At 47.1% G+C, this 21516-nt stretch overlaps 9 protein-coding genes across 9 annotated transcripts; 5 read left to right on the top strand and 4 right to left on the bottom strand.

The window, feature by feature from the left end:
• Positions 1-206: 206 nt before the first annotated feature.
• Positions 207-1068, bottom strand: RhiXN_08446 (nicotinamide mononucleotide adenylyltransferase; the record flags this gene model as incomplete). Its single annotated transcript, XM_043328262.1, has 5 exons — positions 207-495; positions 554-743; positions 792-804; positions 876-958; positions 1023-1068. The coding sequence occupies 5 exons, from the start codon at positions 1066-1068 to the stop codon at positions 207-209; spliced, it is 621 nt and encodes a 206-aa protein (XP_043183647.1).
• Positions 1069-1463: 395 nt separating this feature from the next.
• Positions 1464-3896, bottom strand: RhiXN_08447 (Sugar (and other) transporter; the record flags this gene model as incomplete). The annotated part of the gene is made up of 15 exons (XM_043328263.1): positions 1464-1606; positions 1659-1716; positions 1769-1933; positions 1995-2100; positions 2153-2274; positions 2323-2388; positions 2442-2458; positions 2513-2806; positions 2856-2923; positions 2982-3084; positions 3144-3211; positions 3261-3384; positions 3507-3707; positions 3754-3795; positions 3848-3896. 15 exons carry the CDS (start codon positions 3894-3896, stop codon positions 1464-1466), a joined length of 1626 nt encoding a protein of 541 aa, XP_043183648.1.
• Positions 3897-4996: 1100 nt separating this feature from the next.
• RhiXN_08448 (uncharacterized protein) lies at positions 4997-6348 on the top strand (the record flags this gene model as incomplete). The annotated part of the gene is made up of 4 exons (XM_043328264.1): positions 4997-5114; positions 5170-5403; positions 5462-5665; positions 5714-6348. 4 exons carry the CDS (start codon positions 4997-4999, stop codon positions 6346-6348), a joined length of 1191 nt encoding a protein of 396 aa, XP_043183649.1.
• A 273-nt stretch (positions 6349-6621) lies between these two features.
• RhiXN_08449 (structural maintenance of chromosomes protein) lies at positions 6622-11480 on the bottom strand (the record flags this gene model as incomplete). Its single annotated transcript, XM_043328265.1, has 28 exons — positions 6622-6695; positions 6752-6794; positions 6845-6874; positions 6934-7085; positions 7142-7252; positions 7306-7422; positions 7477-7550; positions 7602-7717; positions 7774-7911; positions 7964-8119; positions 8169-8288; positions 8342-8456; positions 8507-8760; positions 8810-8874; positions 8923-9335; positions 9390-9571; positions 9629-9772; positions 9829-9909; positions 9979-10126; positions 10184-10356; positions 10411-10514; positions 10563-10666; positions 10729-10889; positions 10952-10975; positions 11034-11069; positions 11120-11301; positions 11352-11370; positions 11427-11480. The coding sequence occupies 28 exons, from the start codon at positions 11478-11480 to the stop codon at positions 6622-6624; spliced, it is 3390 nt and encodes a 1129-aa protein (XP_043183650.1).
• A 308-nt stretch (positions 11481-11788) lies between these two features.
• RhiXN_08450 (WD40 domain-containing protein) lies at positions 11789-13975 on the bottom strand (the record flags this gene model as incomplete). Its single annotated transcript, XM_043328266.1, has 7 exons — positions 11789-12021; positions 12069-12264; positions 12321-12715; positions 12775-12941; positions 12992-13771; positions 13836-13853; positions 13959-13975. The coding sequence occupies 7 exons, from the start codon at positions 13973-13975 to the stop codon at positions 11789-11791; spliced, it is 1806 nt and encodes a 601-aa protein (XP_043183651.1).
• Positions 13976-14874: 899 nt separating this feature from the next.
• Positions 14875-16067, top strand: RhiXN_08451 (FtsJ-like methyltransferase; the record flags this gene model as incomplete). Its single annotated transcript, XM_043328267.1, has 3 exons — positions 14875-15019; positions 15074-15275; positions 15329-16067. The coding sequence occupies 3 exons, from the start codon at positions 14875-14877 to the stop codon at positions 16065-16067; spliced, it is 1086 nt and encodes a 361-aa protein (XP_043183652.1).
• Positions 16068-16666: 599 nt separating this feature from the next.
• Positions 16667-17787, top strand: RhiXN_08452 (pentafunctional AROM polypeptide; the record flags this gene model as incomplete). Its single annotated transcript, XM_043328268.1, has 2 exons — positions 16667-16854; positions 16905-17787. The coding sequence occupies 2 exons, from the start codon at positions 16667-16669 to the stop codon at positions 17785-17787; spliced, it is 1071 nt and encodes a 356-aa protein (XP_043183653.1).
• A 579-nt stretch (positions 17788-18366) lies between these two features.
• Positions 18367-19501, top strand: RhiXN_08453 (FtsJ-like methyltransferase; the record flags this gene model as incomplete). The annotated part of the gene is made up of 4 exons (XM_043328269.1): positions 18367-18477; positions 18530-18606; positions 18678-18692; positions 18742-19501. 4 exons carry the CDS (start codon positions 18367-18369, stop codon positions 19499-19501), a joined length of 963 nt encoding a protein of 320 aa, XP_043183654.1.
• Positions 19502-19922: 421 nt separating this feature from the next.
• Positions 19923-20825, top strand: RhiXN_08454 (FtsJ-like methyltransferase; the record flags this gene model as incomplete). Its single annotated transcript, XM_043328270.1, has 4 exons — positions 19923-20051; positions 20106-20272; positions 20344-20785; positions 20817-20825. The coding sequence occupies 4 exons, from the start codon at positions 19923-19925 to the stop codon at positions 20823-20825; spliced, it is 747 nt and encodes a 248-aa protein (XP_043183655.1).
• Between the last annotated feature and the right edge of the window lie 691 nt (positions 20826-21516).

The raw sequence follows: 21516 nt of genomic DNA on the forward strand, positions 1-21516 counted from the left end.
TTGCGGCACTATTAAGTTCGCCCTGATGAAAAATGAGGAGAGTATGTACATACCGCAGCGACAATTGTGTTGGCAATGGCAGTAGCTAATTTATGGGCCAGCCAGGTATACAGTACCATTCCAACTATGAATGTGAAGAATCCACTGGTACCAATGGTTTGTAAGCTGAAACACAGAAATTTAGAAACGCGGCTGAAGAAAATATCTTACCAAAAAACAACAGGTACGGGCGAACGAATAGCAAAAGCCATTAAATTATCTCTCCAGCGAGCTCTCCAGTTACTAGCATTAAATTCGTCAATGTGCTTTCGTATGTTAGGTGTTGCCGTGTGGCTGTCTTTGAGACTGTCGTCCTTGGAAGCCTCTTTCGAAGTGGACTCTGCCTTTGAAGTGTCTCCTACTTTTGAATTATGTTTTTCCCTTCCAGCTTCTGCTTTTTTTACTGCACAATCCCATCGGTACTCTAGCATCTTCAGTTGATCGGCCCTCAATAAGCTAATTGTCATCAACAAAATGGCCTTATTGAAAATAAATAAAGTTATTTTTAACTTACTCAAACCACCGAGCAGAAAGTAGTGAAAGGGCAGCTCCGAGCGTTGACAAAGATAGACCAATTAATAATAGTGCGCTTGAGGCCTCTCTAAGTCTTGGATGGTCGATTCCATTATAATCGGAGACTAGCCCAATGCATTGCGATTCAACTCCAGCAATGAAGGTCGAGACGACGCCCAGAGTCCGATATCCTAATCAAGTTGAGCTATTGGACAGTGATTCATGAATAATTTACACACCCTCGACAGTTACCTAACGTGAACGGAGTACGGGAAACGGCTTTGTTAAACGTTCTGATTTACAAAACATATCTGGGTGCCCACCTCCTGTAGTCTATGTTTCTCATATGGACTTGGAGCTGTTTGGCCGGTTTGATTGACAAGAGTTTGGCCGGTAGAAAATGAATCTGCATGATTAACATTGGCAGTTTGAGAGTTCTTTCTAATTATACACTAAGTAAGAAAGCTTACCGGCCCTCGGTGGGGTTGGAGGAACGGGCGATCGAGTTTCAGCCATTACTGCTGGTCAAGAACACTTTTCGAAAACGCAATCGATAAATAGTGAATACCAGCGTCAATGGGAAATTGCAACGGCCAAAGTTGTAGGCAATCTGGTAGAGGTCTTTGGATAGGGAGGTGGCATTTATCTGTGCAGCATGCGAGGACACGCTGGGAACACGCACCATAATACTCGTGTTCAAACCCCTGTAAAAGAGGATTAGGTATCGTAGATAGACGCTGGGGGTGTCTGGGGATACCCTGGTGACGAGCGGGGTAGATCGATGCATACTGGCAATTATCCTAGGAGCAGCAATTGCTATTGGCACAAATTGCGATAGCAAACTTGTTTAGTGACTTGTGAATGTAAGTTTAATGGATTAGGGAGACATTGTGCGAGGCATTAACAAGCGCTTAAATCTGCCCATGTACGCCTGATCCAACTACCTCTCTTTCGACAATTTCGCCTTTGCTTAACCCCTCTTCGATCACCACATTGTCTCCGTGCGGGCAGTATCCAAACAACCTGTCCATGTCCTCAAGCGACACGCCCTTGGCTAAAATATTGTTAGTTTTGTCGCTCCATCGAATAAACACATGTCCCCTTACTCTCTGGAAGGATGAAATACACCCAAGGAATCATCAATACCATGCATGATCCAAAAAACTGGTGATGATTAGCGCTACATACTTCACAGATATTACAGGGTCGGCATTACCAGGTATGTACCATATCCGATGTTCTTAATCATATAAGGTGTGGAACGCGCAATGACAAACTGCCATAACCACTGTGTGGCGGAAGTGATTGCCTGCCCGAGTGCACGCACACTGAGTGGGAAGATCTCCGAACAGATGATCCATGAGATCCCATTCCACGACATCTGTAAGATCAATCGATTTCAATCGGATCTGTGAAAACCGCAGCCAGGTAACGGTACCCACACAAAACGCCACAGCGAAGATGTAGATGCATGCAGCAGCGAATTTGCCAGCGGGGCTAGGGCTTCCTACATTACTAGGCTTAGCGACGGCTACAAAGCCCGCGATGCTGTGACCATCATTAGCTGATAGGTGGAAATACCATCTGTCAATTAACTCACTAATACATAGCAAGCGCGCCGACCACAGCACCAGCAATCAATGGTTTTCGGCGCCCAACACGATCAACAAGCCAGACGAGAGCGATGAGCGTAGCTACCATTTTTACTACTCCATAAATGCCCTGCACTGAATGTCAGCACGTTTCAAACAAACAACCTGAAGTGCATACAGTCGCAAATAGAGAGTTATTCGTCCCAGTTATACCAATCGAGCTAAAAATGGTGGGAGAATAATACTAAGAAATAGGTTAATCAGGTCTCTTTGGGTTCAGCCAAAAAGCCAACCGACATTGATGGCATTCATTCCTGTTATAGAGCTCAAATTAAGCATCTCGCGCCAACCCATAAAGCCACACTTACCAGTCAAATTCTGACACATCATTATACACATCCCTACCCCGAGCCTATTTCTGATCCCAGGTTTTGTTAGTTCCTTTAGTTTGGTCATAAATCCTCCGGTGCCATTTTCCTGCATTTCACGTTGAAACTGAGCTCGAATCCCTTCCATCTCTTGCTGAATATAAGGGTGGTCGGCGGGCAGATTTCTTATCCAGGATAAGTTCACGATAGCGTCATTAAGCTGCCCCTTGCGATACAACCAGCGCGGAGTTTCGCGAAGGGAAACAGACGCGACCAAAAGAAGACCACCAGGAACTTTGCGAGGTCAGACAAGTACTAGATAGAAGCTATGCGGGTTGCTTACTTAGTTGAACAGCCACAGGAATATGCCATTGTTTTGACCCAAATGAGACATGCTCAGAAATACCAAAACTATAGACGGACAACAGCATGAGTGTCAAGTGTCCGATAATTGTGTGTAGGCGCTTACTTGATCCAAAATCCTACAACACCTCCTGCTTGTAGAAAAATCTCATAGAACCCAACTAGCTGACCACGTATGGAGGGAGGTGCAATTTCGGCAATGTAGAGTGCTATTTTAAAAAAGCTTACGCGTTAGGCGGATAATTTAATTGAACAGAGTACCACGTACGCGTTGCAAGTGACACCCCGCCCACACCTAGTCCTCCGACAATGCGTCCAAGAAAAATCATTCCCAAGCTAAAGGTATTTTAATTCTACGCTGACGAAAAGTAGGTTGTCTACTTACGAATGCTTTGCCCCCAGCATCAGCCCAGCACCCAGACAAAATAGAGCGGATGAGCACTGTAGTGTTATTCTTCGTCCGAATGTTTCCACTATGAAGAAAGCAGCTATGCACCCGAAAAAGCAACCTACAAAAGGCACATAAATTATCAGCAAATGGCAAGGAGATATAATCGGGTTTGATGGTTGATAAGCAGAGCGAAACCTAAGGACCGATGCTACAACTGGTTGGATACATTCTTCGACTTACCGGCTTGGTACGTGGACACAATATTCGAACTTGTGAAGGCCAATTCGTCTTCACTCAGTTGATCTAAACCAAACTGGGCTTGAAATGCAAGGAGCTCAATAGTTCCGCCAATGAATGCTGAATCATAGCTGCGGGTGCATACATATGCATTAGAAATTATGTTGAGAACTTCGAGCGAAAGAAAGACCGGGAGGTAGGGTACTGGAGTGAGACGATTAGATGATCGGGACTCACCCAAAGAGCACACCGCCCCATCCAGCAATCAATGCGAGTAGATAAGGGCGCCAGTCTAAGGAAATCGATCTCAGCCGAAGTTAAAAAGCAAAAGCAAAAGCACTTACTGTAGACTTCCCTTGGAGTTGGCCGATCTTCGACCCGTTTTAGTGTCATCCGGGAGCTAAGGGGTCGTAGGCAGGATGCAAAGCGAAACACGACCAGGTGCGCACACTCGTCCTATTGGAGAGCCCAGAGGTCTGAAGCAAACCGACTTGAGAGGGCAAACTTAAATGAATGGGCCAAGGTGAAGAAGTATAGGAAGAACCTTATTTCATGAGCTGAGATGCTCATAAGTGTGTCACAGGCTCTTCAGATAACAGGCTATGGGTTTGGCTCGGAGCTGGAAGTGCCTCGAAACGTGGCTTTCCGGATTTTAGGGAACTGTAAAAGTATCGGGGCACCCTAAAATAAGCCGCAGCAGACAGATCGGACTACCTCTCCGGTCTGTGGATTGGGAGTCATAAGCGATTATATGAATACATTGGAAAAAGGATACTTGAAAGGCTTAAAAGAAGCAGGGGGAATATAACGAAACCCACAGAATTCCGTCAAGGGTTAATTTGTCTAACCCATATGATGGTGAGAAGAGTGGAGGCCTGTCTCCTCGGTGGTGATAGGCGTAAACAGGACCAATATGTAGTGGCCGGTTGGGGGTGACGGATTCGCTCGTCAGGCTAATGGTGGTGTATTACTTCTATTGAATTCTATAGAATCGAACTGGAAGCTACGAACATTCTATCTTGTGGTATGCGCGGCCCCTGCGGGATAACTCAAGTAGATAGACTGGAAGAGTTAAGATCCGTCCGTTGTGGATCATAATTAGAATGGGGATACCGCGAATTTAGAGCTAATAATAGAAGTCCTTTATGATATCAATGAGAGCCGTAGAACTGAGGAAGGCATGATAAGCACATGTGGTGCGGATCTGTAAGTTTCAATGTATAGTTGCATAGTAATTTGCTATCTTCAGCGAATAGAGTAGACAATATCCCCCGGAAAATTCAAACACGTTAATTTGAAAAGTCCAAGTCATGTCAGAGCGCGGTTAGTTGATGGTGATGGACATATAAGAACAGCATCCGGCGCTTCCCTTCATTCCAAATGCTGCACGTGATCTATTGCCCCCTCCCGCCAAATTTCGTGAGATTCAATACTTAATTGTTCTCATACGTTCAAAATAGGGTGGTCTAACTTATCCATAATAATCTTAAGTGATGAATGTGATCTGTACGGCTACATCTAGGAGTCTAGTTCGTCCGGTAGTGGGTCTGCGACCGCGCGCCGGAGGAGTCTCCCCGGTTGCAACCCGAGGCTTACATGTTACCAGCATCTGTAAGTCTATCTTGGCAGTGCCCAGCATACATTTCAACTGACAGGGATCATAAAGCCAACAAAAAGAAGCGGTCTACTCAGAACGATGGTGATGCGGATGATTTTGATAATGACGAAGATCTTTTTGCCAGTCCTAGTCAGGGCCAACCCGAGGCAAAAGGCACTAGGCCTGTAGCAAAAGGCTACGCGGAGAAGCTTGAATCGCGGCGTTCGGATAGGTTTCAATTGGCCAAGGCGACACTTATGGACCATCCTGCGTTTGCAGAGGCCTATACCCAGTATCATGCAGGTTCGTCTTTGACTTTACTCATAGGCTATACATAACTTTATACTTGTGGCATCGATAGACAGGGGAAGTAACTCATCCTCTGCACGAAGTCAAATAAATACTAGACGTTTGGAGTGGATGAAAAATCCTAAGAGAGCTCTCCTTGTGAAGATGATCACTCTCGCAGGTACTCGTGCAGAGCTTCTCGAATTTATTGATATATTCAAGATTTATCGTCAAAAGGGTTGGCACATTGATGATCTCGCTCGGATTGATTTCATAGGTGTGCAGTAGGACCAAATTTACAGACAGATTATTAACATTTCTCTAGGCAGATGCATTCATCTGAAATCACCGGATATTGCTCTCGCTCTCTTGTACCACCGGCCCATTTTTGGTTTCGATATCCCATCCCTCACTTCGGCACGTGCGCTTATGAAAAGCTTGCTTTCTGCGCCTTGTCCACCTCTTGATGCTGATAAAGCGCCTCTTCCTGAAGATATTGCACTGCCGACCGAAACGCCGCTCACGCACGCCCTATTATTGGCCAATTTATTCGACATGTATGCGCTTCCGCCTGCGGAAAAGGACAGTGTGGCACGAGCACTGTTATTAGGAGCGAGCGCAGGGGAATTGAAGGCAGGATCCGATACTGAAAATGCGAATACGATCATTGAGCGGATACAGGCGGTAACTGAAAGTCCAAGCACAACCCCTGAAGGCCCCACACTAGATAATCAGAATCCGAAAGTGAAGGACGGAAAACTTGTTGCAACGTCTCAAGCCCTCAAGGAACGGGGGAAGTCTACCTCTGAAGCCGCCAAGGCATGGACTGCACCGCTTTACACCGACCAATTGACCACTTCTGAGCGTACTTGGATCAATCGCCGCCTGGACCAATTCGTAAGGTGGTCCCAAAAGCAGGGGCAGGACGTGGCCTGGGTGGATAAACTAAGGGTTGCTTGAAATTGTTAGAAGGAGCTGTATTTAGCGGATTACACTGTCTTCCGAATGAGCGGTCACAGCCCTCCTGGTTGTGAAATAAATGTCATTTAAAGGATGCCAACACCGACCTCGGGCAAGTTGGTTAAATTAGCATTATTCGAAAAAAGTAGTATAAACAAATTGTAACGGTCAAGCGAAAGAACGACAACATAGAAGTAAATTAAATTACACGAAGATAATCGCCTAAGTTAAGATGAGCCGAGAACAACCACTTGAGAATGAGTACAAGTTTCGCTAAGCCGCAACGTAAGGCAGTTGGGTTTGGCCACGTTCTGGATCCGCCATCTTGTGAATTCTTACTCCCGCGGCTGCAGCACAAAAATGAATTGGCGTATAGGAGACAGCAGACAACACAGCTACCCACCAATATTTGAACTAACATCGAGCGGGGTGATGATGATATATTGCTGCGGAGCTGTGTTAGTCATGATCAGCCAGAGACAAGTTCAAAACGCACCTTCTTGTCGCTTGCCTTAGCGGTTGAAACCTACGTGCCGCATTCGGTTAGCGTTGAAATCATACCCGCAGCTAAAATACCAATCTCACCATGGTTTGCATTGCAATATGTCGGTTTACCTGATCCATGAAGACGTCAAATTCGTCCAAACACCGAATTGGGCATCCAAGTGCCTCCCACAACGACATCAAAAGACAGATAGTTGAGAAGGACTTTTCACCTCCAGATAATGCCTTAGGATCTGTAGTTTATCCTGAGGTCAGGATAAGATACAAGAAATTCATAATTTAAAAATACCTTTATCTTTGGCATGTGGATTCGCCTCGTCCGTGATGACACGAAGGTCGAGGGTGTGTGACTTGTGGTCGAAATCAATGCTTCCACGGTACCCACGCTGCCCAAGATAATCTACCAAATACTGATCAGCCCAAATACTGACCATTTACCTCGAGCCGGCTTACAAGAAAACTGCTGCTTAGTACGCAAGGAAATATGCCGACGGAAGATGTGCCAAGTGTCGAGACGAAGGTTCATAGCAAGTTGTAGTCCCTTGTTGAAGGATTTAATTGACTTAAGTTCTACAGAATAGGTTCAGCACCAAACAGCGGTTTGGCAAGGGTAAATAACTTTACCTTGTCTAGTCTTGTCCAGTGCTTCTTGAGTAGATTGGACTTCTTGGGCAATCTCCTCAATGCTCTGGCCATGTCTTTGCATCTGCGATCAACTAGTGCTCGGCTTGGTCAGAAGAACAATTCACCTTCGCTCGCGATCCCTCAGAGCTTTCTTAATGATTTCTATTTCAGCATCAATACTTTCAGGGGTCCTATCCGTCTCGATAGGCTGAGAAATTGTCAAAGCTTCTCGGAGCCACTCCTACACAATGAACGGTCAGTATTTACCCCATAGCATTTACGTTGTGACAATCGCACATCATATTCGGTCACCACAATTCCTTCCGCTTGAGCAGCTTCTTCTAAATCTTTCATGGCATCTTCGAGCTTCTTCTGATAGTGCTCTACTTTCTTGACAGCCATCAGACGACGTTCTAGTAACGGCTCCAGTTTCCGCTGAGTCAATAGTCAGCATAATGTATTGTTGGACTCGACATCCGAATCTAACCTTGTTTTCAATGTTCCGGCGCTCAGTCTGTTCGGCCTGTTTACGAATGTTATCGAGTTTCTCAACCAACGGTTTGAGTTCACTATTCAGCACTGCTTCGCGCTCGGCAACGGCCTTGAACTGGTCGAGGATAGATTGCTTGCGTTCCTCTTCTTCCTGTACTACTAGTTAGCACATGCATATATCATGCACTCGAACCACATACCTTGCGGGCTTCTTGGAGTCCCTGCACGCTAGCCGGAGCTTCTTCTTCTGCTTGCTCGTTCAACCTTGCACGCTCATCCTTGAGTTTGAATACCTTTGCACGAATATTGGTCTCAGATTTCTACTCAATGGTATCCGATTAGCAACCGCAGTGATTCTTCATAGCAAACCAACCTGAAGTTCCCTGATCTTCATGGACATGGCCTTGCCCTCGGTATCTATTTCGTTTAACCTTGGCTCAATACTCTTATACTCTTCTTCCAGCGAAGCGAGCTTTTCCCTTTCGATCCTACCATCCAGTTTAGCATCTTATGCACCCAAAGAAGATAAGAAGCGTACCTGATTTGCTCATCAGAGCCTGTTGCAGTGAAATACCAATTCGCCCGATCCTCTGACCTCAACTTGCGCATTCCGCTAGTGAAAAACCCTCCATCTGGATACTTCTGCGAACGCATCAAGTCTGCACTCAGAACAACGTTCACGCCCTGTACAGTATCAAGTAATTGTTGAGCCTCAGCACGCGTCCGAGTTAAGCACGTTCTCTCGATGAAAGCGCTGTTAATCATAAGACGGATCACCCATTCGTGCTTCACCTACTCCAAGTATGAGCAGGGGGATATGAAGGAATAAAAGAAGACTTACAGTCAAAATCCGCAAAGGGGTAAGAACTTCTGCAGGTGGTTCTCCACGAGAGTAATCGAACAAGTCTACTCCGCAACAATAATATTTGGTTGCCTTTGACTGATTTTAGTTACGTCCTATTGCGAACAAGCATCGGGAGACGTACGTGTTTCCGTGGTTTTGTAAGATTTTGCTCAAAGGCTCGCGATCTCTTGCATCGGTGACCGCAAAGCTAGCCATCAAACCACCTAAGTATATCCTCATGAGTTCCGCCCAGCGACCGTCCTTGAGCTCGACATATTGACCCAAAGGCCCAAGAGGTTTTTGGCCCTTCCATGCGTGTCGGTCAATATCAACTAGTGCACGATGAAGATTCGACCCAAATCTGTTTATTGCGTTGCGTTGAGAGTCTTCCAGTCGCTTGATATTATGCTGTACCGAGGTAATGGCCTCTCGGAGTTTCTCCCTGCTGTCTATTACTTCGCGTCTTTCCGTTTGCTTGGTTTGGATTAACTGAGACAGATTCTTGATGTTCGCTTGGCACTCGCTGATGATTGAAAAGTCAACATAACTCAGGGTGGAATGTACATGAATGAAGTACCTAAGATTTGACTCCTCGATCTTGCTCTGCTTGGTCACGCGCTCCATGTCCGAATTCAATTTTTCACGTAGTCCACGACGATCGTCTTGAAGCTTAGCTTCCTCGACGTTGATCTTTTCCGTTAACTCTTTAATTGCAGAGTTACATTGTTGTAGCGCGTTGTTCATTTCGGACATTTGGCTCTGCCATGGGTGGATATAAGTATTCATGCTCCAAGAGTGGGAGATAAGAAATCGTACCTTCGCCTCTCTTAAACGATCCTTCTTGCTCTTCATATCCTCTCTGATTCTCCTTCGCTGCTCTTCAAGGCTGCCGGCGTTGTCATCTTCTGCTTCTTGTTGATTCACTGAGTTTATCTCGTCTTCTGCTTTTTTGAGCTCATTCTAAGGGCCACAACCTTAGTTAATGCCATGAGTCCAGAGAGGGTAATCGTACGAACCTTTGCACCATCAACATGCGACTGAGCCTTCTCCACGTTCTTCTTGCCAGTCTCGTGGTCCGTCACAAGAGCTTCCATTTGCTAACGCATAATCGGTCAGCAAAATCCCAAACTGCCTGTGGTACAAATAATGAGCGTAAGAAAACTCACAATCTTTTTCCTCTTCATATGTGCCCAGGCCAATTCTTTTTCGAGATCATCCACGCGCTGAGATTGCTGCTGAGCAGCCTGTGCCTCACGGTATTTGCCTTGTGCTTCGGTGAACTGGCGCTTGAGGTCGGGGACAACTGTTTGTTTGCTACCAAACGCATATTAGCTCCGGTCCACCACTTTTGCAAAGGCATCCAGTGTTTACCTTTGAAGAATAGTTTCCGTCTTTTTCAGACTCTCCAGAATGGTCTCATACTCGTCCGAGAGTTGTGTAAGAGAAGTTCCGTTAAGGAAGAACTGGTATTTGTCCTTTGGTTTACTCGAGGCAAGGAATTGGCGAGATGTGTCTTGAGTTAGCACTACAACAGGATTGTCCACCTATACACTCCTTGGGCATGCCATATGGAAACACTGTAGCAATGATGAGCGCACCTGCAGGTTCATGTGATCGGTAATATTTGTCAATTCTTCCCTTTTGCTGCTTATTGTCTTCTTAAACTTGTCCTTGGCGCCTTTGATCGCATAAGAACTCGACCCTGTTTTGGGCATTTAGTACAGCACCTAGTTCGCGCAATGAGACGCACCTTTATCTGTAAACCTTCTTGAGACGCGAATTGCCTCCCCATAAATATCAGGGCGATAGGCATCAGGCCCTTCGTTCTTGAGCGTGATAGCCACTTCCGCCGCACTGAATTATTTCCCCCAATGTCAATTTATCCCGAGAAAATTAAAAGCGCAAGCAGAACGTACTTCTCTCCCTCCTTGATAAAACTCTTCAAGCCCGTTCCTCGCCCAGTGCTCGCGGTTCTTCCACCCAACGCAATTGCAATCCCACTAAGCACTGCAGACTTGCCGGATCCGTTATGACCGATAACAAAGTTGATTTGGGGACCAAATTGAACGGTCGTTCGCTGTAAATCCCAGGATTAATTGAGCATGTAGAAAAAGGTGTGAGTATTAGACAATGTCTTACAGCATGGCACATGAAATTGACGAGCTACAGTCGAATTGCCTAATTAGTACAGATTAAACCAGCATGCAAAATCGGCACACACCTCAATCTTCTCGATGATTCCGTACTCCGCGATTTCCTATCCCTTTCATTAGAAACCACTAACTCACAAAATAAAAGAGAACATACACCAGTCTTCTGTGCTCTCCTCGCACCCTTTTCCTCAATTTCTCTGCGGACTTGATCTCGATACTTGGCCTCGAATGCTTCGTCGTCTCCGATAGCCAGGTCGCGCTGAGCTTGTGTCAACGTGGGTTGCGTAGAACGAGGTTCTTCTTCCTCATGTTCATCCTCCGAGTCGTGTGGTTGCTCTGTGTCAGAAATCAGTTTTGTTTTTTTGGTGGCGGGTCGTTATATATACCGTGTCTCGCTCTTTTACTCTGAGAAAACACGCATTAATTAGGTATTATTATATTTTTAGTAATGTCAAACTTACCCCATGAACCGATTCAGCTTCTGATACAGCTCCGTTTGCTGCTCGTTTAGCCATCTCGGGCGGTTGATGGGTGGAGAAGTGCGTCAAGTCACGTGGTCGTGATCGTCCTTTGAATTTGTCGTCGCGTCATGTGCCAATCATACGATTCTCGACCTTCGAGTTTGCTTACACGTGCGAAATGATCCAAATTTGATGAACACAACAGGGAGGTGCAAACCATAAGATCATGAAAATCATTAATTTACTGTGTGATTGCACAACAATCGAAAAGTACAAACGACAAGTTTGAATAACCATACATGCTCCCACTTGGCTCAAAGCAATAAACACACACACAGATGTCTTAATTTTGTTAGACTCGACTACCGAATTAATCCAACGAAATTCCCAACACTTGTTTCTTCTCTCTTTCCAGCAGCACCCCACACGCTCCACATCACAAGTGCCTCAAAAGTTCCACCGGTCATGAGCCGGCTCCCATCAGGGCTTAAGCTCGCATGCGAGATTCGCATTCCGTGAAGATTAGGGACATGCGTCAGGCGGTTGAGTGAAGGGTACGTGTGGGTGATGATCGAGTTGGCGGTTTCTACTTCCTCTATCGGGTTGGACAAGGCCGATTCTGATGAGGGTTCAATGGCGAACGAGAGGGTGCCCGGAAACCATGTGTGGTGACGATTTCGCGGCAGACGGGGGAAAAGAATATGCTCGTAATCTGTGACCCGAGTGAAAGAGTGTGCTTTAATGTTCCTGTTTGGGCAGACCAAAAGTTAACTGTCCCATCGGATTTTCCACCTCCAGATGCGAGGACGGTCGGCGACCATGGGCACCATGCTAACGCCTATTGGCCCGTGAGCATTGGCACTACAAGCAAAGAGTAGGACAAACGAGACAGACCTTGACGGCACTGCAATGTCCCTTCTTCTTCCACGCAACCCTCCCAGCGGTGCTTTTAATCAGAGGCTTCTTTAACGTCCTCATGTCCCAAACACACACAGCGTTATCGTCTCCGCTCGTAGCCAACATCTCACCATCTGGGCGCCATTTGATTCCACAGACTTTGTGTGGCCCGTGGGTAGTGAGTTTTGTTATCGGCTGACGCCCAGTAGAACGGGAAGGTTGCCGAATGTCCCATAAGAGTGCAGCTCCATCCAACCCAGCGGCCAACAAATTACCGGTCCAGCTCAAGGCGCAGATCTGAGACGAGTTGGGGCTGGAGGGAAGTAAAGCCGATGTTTGCCGTTTAGTGGCAGTATCGTATAGTGAGAGTGAACCGTCGGTCTGGCCAACCGCTGCAAAAGTTAACAGTCCCATCAATGTTGATTTGATTACCCACAGAGAAAGGACGTACCCAGAGCGTTGTCGCACCATTCTACAGCGCTCTTCAAACCTGGAGCGCTACGTAACTGCTCAATGTTCAAGAGTCTGTTACCAGAAACTTTGCTGAAGAACAGCCGATCCCAATGCACACGCGAATGTGTCATTAGTTGACCATGCAAACGGCGACGAATAATAGTCCTGTTGGACCGAATGAATAAAGGAACTGAATAGCCGAGTAATGAACATACATTACCTCTAATATTTCTGGTGCATCGTATACATGAATTGGTGCTCTTTGCATATGAAACTGGCTTGAAGGCGAAGGACCTCGAGTTTTCGGCGGCGCAATAAGGGAAGATGCAGAACGAAGCAGGAGAGCACGTTCGTGCGGAAGTTGTCGCAGGGTCGAAGCGATAGAGAGACGTGAGTCCGAATCGGACTGAAGGAAAGGATTCTGAGAGTCTCTTTCTCCGGCCTGCATAACCCGCCTTGCAAACGACTCTTCTCCAATATTCTCTGCTTGTTTAGACAGCCGCAATTTGGCAGTTGCCTTCTTCATCCTCTGTTCGAATGCTGGACCGCTTCCGTCAACAACGAATTCCACATGCCTCGCTAGTCGAGCGGATCGGGGAGTGGACCTGAGTACTGAGTCGTCATGGCGTGGAATAAATCTATCTGGAGTACTATCGCCCCGGTTGTGGATAGTCTTCGCCCTGGGGTTATCAATCTGGGTGAATCTGGAAGGCCAGTCGAAGCGTACGACATCCATTCGGACATGTATACTCGTGTCCGAGCTACCAGAGCTATCTCCCGTTTCATCTGCGTCGCAGGTCATATCGATGAATCCGCTCCCGCTCTGGACATATTTGCCCTTGACAAGTCGCCGAATATGTGATGGGATGCTCAAATCGAGCTCATGTTGGGGTAGAAGGTGGTTATCTGGAGAAACAGGTGATAAAACTCGAGTACGCTTGACCCTATGTGGTGTTTTGGGTTTCTCCACTGGTGAGCTCGCACGGTCCTCATCTCTGTGGCCAAAAGAATAAATCGAAATGAACAAACTGCAACTTTCCTGTGTCAATGTTCACTCACCGTTTACGTCGCGGCATACTAATAATAAAAAAAGCACCAGGCAATAATAACACAACTATAAACAATGCAAGGATCTACTCGAGAGATGTTAACCAAGACAACGAGTATGATAAGGAGACGGACCTGGTATCGTTGGCCATGTGTTGGTCGCAATCAAGACAATTTCAGACCCCGATTGCAAGAGGTTGTTTCAGCAACACGTGATAAGCGCCACTACGACGAAGCGTCACCGGTCGATGAAGCAGGTATCGCCGAACTGTTCTCGAAAACCAGACGACTACTTCACGGTTGTGACTATGCGATTTGTGCAGACTCCCCATTGTATTAATACAGCTATCCAAGATCTGAAACAAGAGAACCAAGACGAAGATTGAAGGTCTGCGCGAGACTTGATGTTGTAAACCGATAATCCTCGGATGTACTGCACTCCTTGAACACCCAGGTGACCAACTAGTTGCCCTAATGAGAGAGTAAAACTCAACGTTGCGCCTTGAATCCTGAAGATGACATACCGGTATCGGAACCTGGCGCTGCTTGCATATCGGACACGCGTATTGACGCTCACGATCCGGTATTGACTGATTCGGATTTACTATAGACATGCAATAGTCAAAAGCGCACTTGCTAGAAGGCACCAGAAGCTTGGTCTAAAAGGGGATATGAATGGAAGTCTCTGTATATGCGCAGCTATGCCACCAATATAAATGACTCGAGTGGACTTGGTTCAAGATATAAAATAGGACCTCCTGCATTTCAATGATCCCCCCCCCCCAACCTTCTCACATCACCTACTGTCCTGACACATTATATATTTCTATCTTCACGCGGGTTACTCGTATATCTTATCTTGACGACACCTGCACTCGGCAAGACCAGTACGTCAAATTACATCATTATGTCCATATGCCATATTTGACTTCTGACCCTATATAGCAACTGGTGGAAATCTCCCTAAACCGGAACTGATCCGACTCCCAGTTTAGCCACAAATTCACGCCGCCACCTAGAAGCGCCAGAAAGCTTCATACGCACGACCACGATGGTTGTTGGGCCATACTTTCCTAGCGATGTCCCTATACTCCCTCAGAATAACCCACCTACATATACCCCCAGCGACGCTTCAACCTACTCCCCTACTAGTACCTCCACATTCTCTGTTTTCCCTCATCCTGTCCCTCCACCTAGTAACTACTTGTCATGTCGATTTCATACCAATGGAATGAACATACAATGTATAGATTGTTTAGTGCTGGCTGGATATGTTCTCCCTCCGTTTAATCCATACATCGTACCTGGATCAGGTCCGCCACCTAAGACAATCGGACTCAATAATATGTTCTCGTCACATGAAGAAACGTATATGCACAAGATGAGATTTGCGCTAGAAGAAATGGATAGGAAGTACAGCTTTGTTCGAGACGGTTCTTTCTTGGACCTCGGGTAAGTCAATTCAGCATTTAACTAGCTAATTGAACTGACGTGTTTTCGTCCAGTTGTTGTCCAGGCGGCTTTTCAACGTACATCCTAAGCAAATATCCCAACGCGCAAGGGATGGGCATATCCCTTCCAATCGAATACGGTGGACATTCGTTGGCCGTTCCACTTCATTTACGAGATCGGCTCCAGGTCCACTGGGCCGATGTGACCATGTTCGACCATGCTCCTTCGTTAGTTCAAGGGTTTTGGGATACAACCATATTTCAAACAAGTCCCGTTCCCACGCGAGCGTTCGACTTTGTGATCGTAGACGGACACCAACCACCCTCCATGCTCGCTGGTGACCCCCGCGAATCTTGGGGCCGTGACAGACTGTTAATTTCGCAACTTTTGGCTGGATTGAGAGCGATCAAACCAACCGGAACCTTGTTTGCCAAGTTGAGTCTTCAAGTGTCAGTCCCGCTCATGGAGCGTATCGTCGTTGCCCTCAGTCGCCTCACCCCCATTCCGCTTCGCGCCGTCAAACCTACAAGTATATATGCTACGGCGGGAACATTCTATGTCCTTCTTCACGCACCGATCCCATACCTCTGTGATCGACTCATTAGGATTTTAGAAGGTCTATGGTATTTTATGACATTTAGTGGACCAAACCATTTTGGAAGAGGGTTGAAGGAGAGCGATATGGACCTGATTGCCACATACGGAGAAGTATTGGCTGCGAAACCGAGGTTGAACCTCTTGTTTCAACCAATTGAGGAGATTAGGAAGGCTGCAAAGGCCGCTAGGAATTGATGATTTTATTTGTGGGTAAAACAAAGTACCAAGCGGCAAGAATATATTCATATAAGATAATGCTAGATCTTGGATTTGGATTTCTTGAGAGCTTTAAGGCGTTGCTGGAACGGGGTCGTTTGGCAGCGCGCCCAAACGCCGTTTGAACGACGCCAAGAGTCTTGTGAAATCTACTATGCTCGTCGAACAAATGTAATACCACAAATATGTTTCCTGCCTTTAATGTATAGTGAATGCTGAAATAGGATTTCGCGTGCTATTTAAAATACCCAATTCGTTCTGGTCGGCTTGCCCAAAGTTGTAGTCGGATAAGGACCCGATACAGGATCAATTTCATAAACCCGGCCCGCAGAATTTGAACCACGACCAGAGTAAGCAGGTTTATATTTACTCCCACTCCCTCATATATCATGGCGGCCTTCCTCTCTATTTCACCGCCGGTCGATACGAATACCATCGTTCTCGAAGATCCGAGATCCGAAATATCCGTTCTATGCTCAAAGGTTTAGCTATCCCGGCCTAGCTAGCAAACAACTCGACGTGTAATCTCTACTTAAATACAGTAATTGCTATCTGGTCAGAGTCCATCGTTCCTCGCTATGGTGATTCCTACTCGAGACAAGCACTACCTTTTTGGGTACCCTGTCCTCCACTCTGCGTCCCCAGCATTCCATAACTTGATTTTCCAATCAATGAACACGAACAAGACCTACGAATGCTGGTCCACCTCGCGCATTACCCAGGAGATGATGGATGTTATTCGTAGCCCCGATTTTGGGGGCTCGAGGTAAGCCATTCCAAACGCTTCGAGTGAACCAGGCACGAACACAAGTCTAGTGTTACAATGCCCATGAAAGTCACGGTCATGAAATATTTAGATGAGATCACTCCCGAGGCCAAAGCTGTTGGAGCAGTGAACACGATCGTTCCTGTTCTCGATCTTTCAAGCGGCGTTATGAAGGCAGTTGGTACAAACACAGACTACTTAGGCGTTCGTAACTCTCTTTTACGACAACTCGGCCTACAGGTCAACCGTACATTTTCCTCATCCAACACATTCCCTCCTGGGCAGGCCGCGGCGCTATCTATTGGTGGAGGTGGTGCGGCCCATTCTGCAATTTACGCAATGCATTCAATGGGCCTCGCACCTATCTATCTGATGAACCGAGACCAATCCGAAATCGACGCTCTGTTCGAGTGCTTCCCTGGCCTCCCGTTGGTACATTTGAAGACTATTGCACAGGCAGAAAAGGAACTGGCTGGAGCGAATCGACCGCCCATCGTTGCGATTGTTGGGGCTATCCCAGCTTATCTACCAGTCACAGACGCCGAGCGTGGTGTATACAACATGATCACACACGTGTTGACACAACCTTATACACCACCAACAGCTTCAGATGCTTCGAACCTTCCCCTCCCACACCAACGCTTGTTCCTTGATATGGCCTATCGCCCGCGAAATACACCGCTCTTACAAATCGCGGCTGCATTGAACTGGGAACCCATCGGAGGTATTCAAGCTATGATCGAACAAGGATTGGCTCAAAGCAGAATGTGGCAGTCCGGAGATGCTTCAGTTGATGTTGCGTGTGGAGACAGAATTGGAGATGATGTTATGACCAAGGCGAGGGATTTTGTTGAACAGATGGCAGATGTAGTCGTGGTAGGGAAGGAGTACGATCGTGCGCAGGATTCTCCGGATGCTCCCTTTCGGGTATGATATCTTCTTTGTATTCAACTTTGGTATCTCTGCATCTCTCACTTTGTATTATGCTCATGAATGCAGACTTTGATTCCGTACAGATTGGTTCGATCGATATGAATTTAGGCGGTTCACGGGTGGCTAAGAAATACTTTATCTTGGGATGATTTCATTCACGACCTACCAGTTACGGTTCATTCACCCAGTGGCGGGTACAGAATCATATGCCCCACTCGTAGCCACCCGAATATTGGGGCCATGTTGATCGGGCGTCTATCCGGGTGACATGCCGATAAACCCACAGCGTTCCACCGCATTCGTTACCTAGCACCACCAGCAGACTCAATTATTGTTCCCCATCTATGGCACACGACACCGGTTCAACGCGGGAACAATGAGGCGGCGTTGAACCTCTGTACCTTTTTGACCAATTCTTCTCTCTGTGCTACATCGTCACGTCAACCTCTTGAGGAGAAGAATAACCGGGGATGGTTAGTCGCCGTCAAGTGGCTAAACTGGTGTCCACATTTATGGCGTTGGGTGTTACCTTTGCGCTCCATCGTCACTCACCATCTGTATTGAAGAGCGACAGATGCAATGGCAGCTACTCTCGACACATTTTCATGGCACTCAGAGACGCTTTCCCGGGCTCTTGTAGCGCGCTCCGACTGCGATACCCTTACGGACCTCATAGTGCTGCGTGATCAGGTGAGTCAGTGCTCTCAACCCTTTATGATTGCCTCTCAACCTGATACACCAGGGAAGTGGGTCAGAAAATATTGATAATTATTTCTCGAAAGAACGGCAAAAGGCCCATGATGCAAACAACGTTGAGAGGTCTTTGCGTTTGCATTTGAGAAGTCCATGGAGAATATGAATCGAAGTGTATGGATTCCGCGCACATACAGCTTCTTGGATCTTGGGTACGATATTATCAAGTTCGCTAGTTTCCTTCGCTCACTCTCGCTACAGATGTGCCCCAGGAGGCTTTGCGCAATACCTTTTACGGAATAATAAGAGAGCTTACGGGATCGGAATTTCCTTACCCGATGAACAAGGCGGCAGTAGGTTCGGTGTTACATATCCCGATTACCTTGCACGGTACGAACTTCATTGGGCCGACCTGACTATGTTCGACCTCGCGCCGAGTATTCCCAAACCGGTCAATTCCCTCCACGACTACCCTCCGCTTCCTTTTAAACTTTGTTCTCGGGACTTGGTTGTATGCGATGCCCAATGGGTGCTCAACCCCGACAACCTCAACCGGCCCTGGAATTGGACCCGACTGATTGTTTCCCAGCTCTTGATTGCTCTACACGCAGTCTCGCCTCACGGAAACATATTCATTCGCCTTTCATGCGTCGAGCGCACCCTTACCGGTCGAATTCTCCTTGCATTGTGCCGAATTTCAGATCTGGTTCGCACGGTCAAGTCTGACCGGTTTCAGTCAATGCGAAGTTATTTTTATGTTCTCGCTCAGCGCGTAAACCGTCAGTCCAGTGAATTCAGGAACTTGGTCGTCGCCCTTGAGCGACTATGGTATATAATGACTTTTGAGGGAGAGAACGGGTACGGACGGGACATTGGCGCCGAGGACGAAGAGTTGATTACGACTGATGAGGAAATACTGAGTGAAGAGGGCCTCTCGACGATCGTTCAGCTTGGTACACCGATATGGGCGATACAGTATGATGCTCTGTGTTATTTTTTGACCAATCGTGGTGTAGTTTAGTCGCGTGATTCATGGGGTTTTTGCTTGTTCCTGGCATACAATGACATCGACAAGTGTGAAAATTAAATGCAAATCGTCACATTCCGTGTCATTCGATCCGTTCGCACTCCGCAGTCCCTTTAGCCAATAGGCAAAACATCGCTTGACTCGAAGTACACGAGGATCAAAAACGTGTTTCTGTGCACATGTATCTACCAAATCGGTCCTATCGAGGCACGTTTGACGGCATTTCCAGCACATTCCAGATATGTTATCACGCCGTAGCCACCTTCTCACGGGCCGTGGCAAGGGTATGGGGTGGCTAGAATCGTAGCCACGGTATGATTTAAGAGCTCGAACCAGTTTTCTCCCCTCGTTCTTTACCCCTCCGCCCTTGCTTTGCTATCATCGCTATCATATATTCGCTATCGCACCTCATACTATGTCTTCCCTCACCCCTAAGCCTGCGCTGGACGCTGTAGCCGAAGCCGAGGCCAAGTGGTTGACTGATGCACTGCTTGGCCGCCGCGACTGCGACACCTTTCGCAAGCTCAAGGATCTCTGTCGCCACGTACGTTCTTCCTTTACTCTTCCGAAGTACTTAGCTCAAGGGATCGCCGTGCAGCTACGCGGGAGTGCTATCCCCCTCGCTTCCGCTCCCCTCCCCCTGCGGGCCAAGAACGCATCACCCAGTGCGCGGACGCTATGTATCGGATCTTTCAATCTATGCATCAGGGCTCGGATCCGTACAGTTTTGCGCGCCGCGCGCGCTGTTTCTTGGAAGTCGGGTCTGTACAATAGCACGTTCTATGCAATCGAGTCACATCTAATTTGTTGATTGAAATTTTCGTTGTTATATGCAGTTCCAACCCCGGCGGGTTTACGAGGTTCCTCCTCGAGCAACCTCATACGCACGGAGTAGGCGTCACCCTCCCCGTCGACGAGGGCGGGATCGGCCGGGCCATCCCGCCCAACGATCGTTTCGAGCTCCACGAGCTCAACTTACTCGACCTGGTGTCACATTACATATCGTCCGGCACGCTGCCTTTCACTCGCACGACGTTCGATTCCATTATACTTGACGTAGACCACTCGTCACCTCGACTCCTAGTCGCACAATTACTGCTTGCCTTATCCACCATCCATGATGGTGGTCAGATCCTTCTGACACTTTCCTGTATCGAGCGGCCCCAAGCCGCCCGCATCCTGATCGCCTTCTCGAAAGTAGCTGATTATATCAGCCTTTCGTCACCACCCCAGGCCCAGACCTGGGGTGTGTTTTATTTGCATGCACAAACCGTTAGGGTAAATACCCCGGCTTACCGTAAACTTATAGACAACCTGAAAAGGTTGTGGTACCGAATACACAGCACACACACAAGAGATCCCACATGGGATGAAGAAGATTTAATTACCCCCTGGGAGGAAGTGATGAAAAAGTCCAATATGGACTTGATAGCTAAATTAGGAAACCCCGTATGGGAGACTCAACTTAAAGCCCTATATAGGGTTTTGAGGTTGATTCTAACCAGTCTGATTATCAAATATAAATATGTTTTATGCATTGTAATTATCGACTTTTACATATGTTTTACATGTATATGCTTTATGTCTTAGGTTGTATGCCCCATGTTGTATGTAGTATGGAGAGAGAGGAGGCGGTGGGGATGTTTTAGGGCACCAAACAACTTAAGTAAGGCTGCTGTACGTAGCACAAGGTTGGGCCTTAAGCCCGGCTTTCATTGTTCAAATATCATATATACAAATTGCCATCGCATATCGAGCGGCGAATATTCGAAGCAAGATAAAACAAGACTGAGTGTTCCGACTTCGACGCGATCGTGGTACTTTGAGATAAACTATAATACGACCCTCATCGAGTAGGGAGAAAACAGCGCGAATGTAATGCCGTCCAGATGCTTCAGTGTATTGCGAACAATACCACTCACCAATATAGCTCGTCGCATAGAGATACAGCCAATCGATAAAGTGTTATCCCAGTCGTTCTCCCTCCTCTCCCTTGGCCTCGTCGCCCA

Source organism: Rhizoctonia solani, chromosome 10 (assembly GCF_016906535.1).
Source record: "Rhizoctonia solani chromosome 10, complete sequence".
Classification (NCBI taxonomy): domain Eukaryota; kingdom Fungi; phylum Basidiomycota; class Agaricomycetes; order Cantharellales; family Ceratobasidiaceae; genus Rhizoctonia; species Rhizoctonia solani.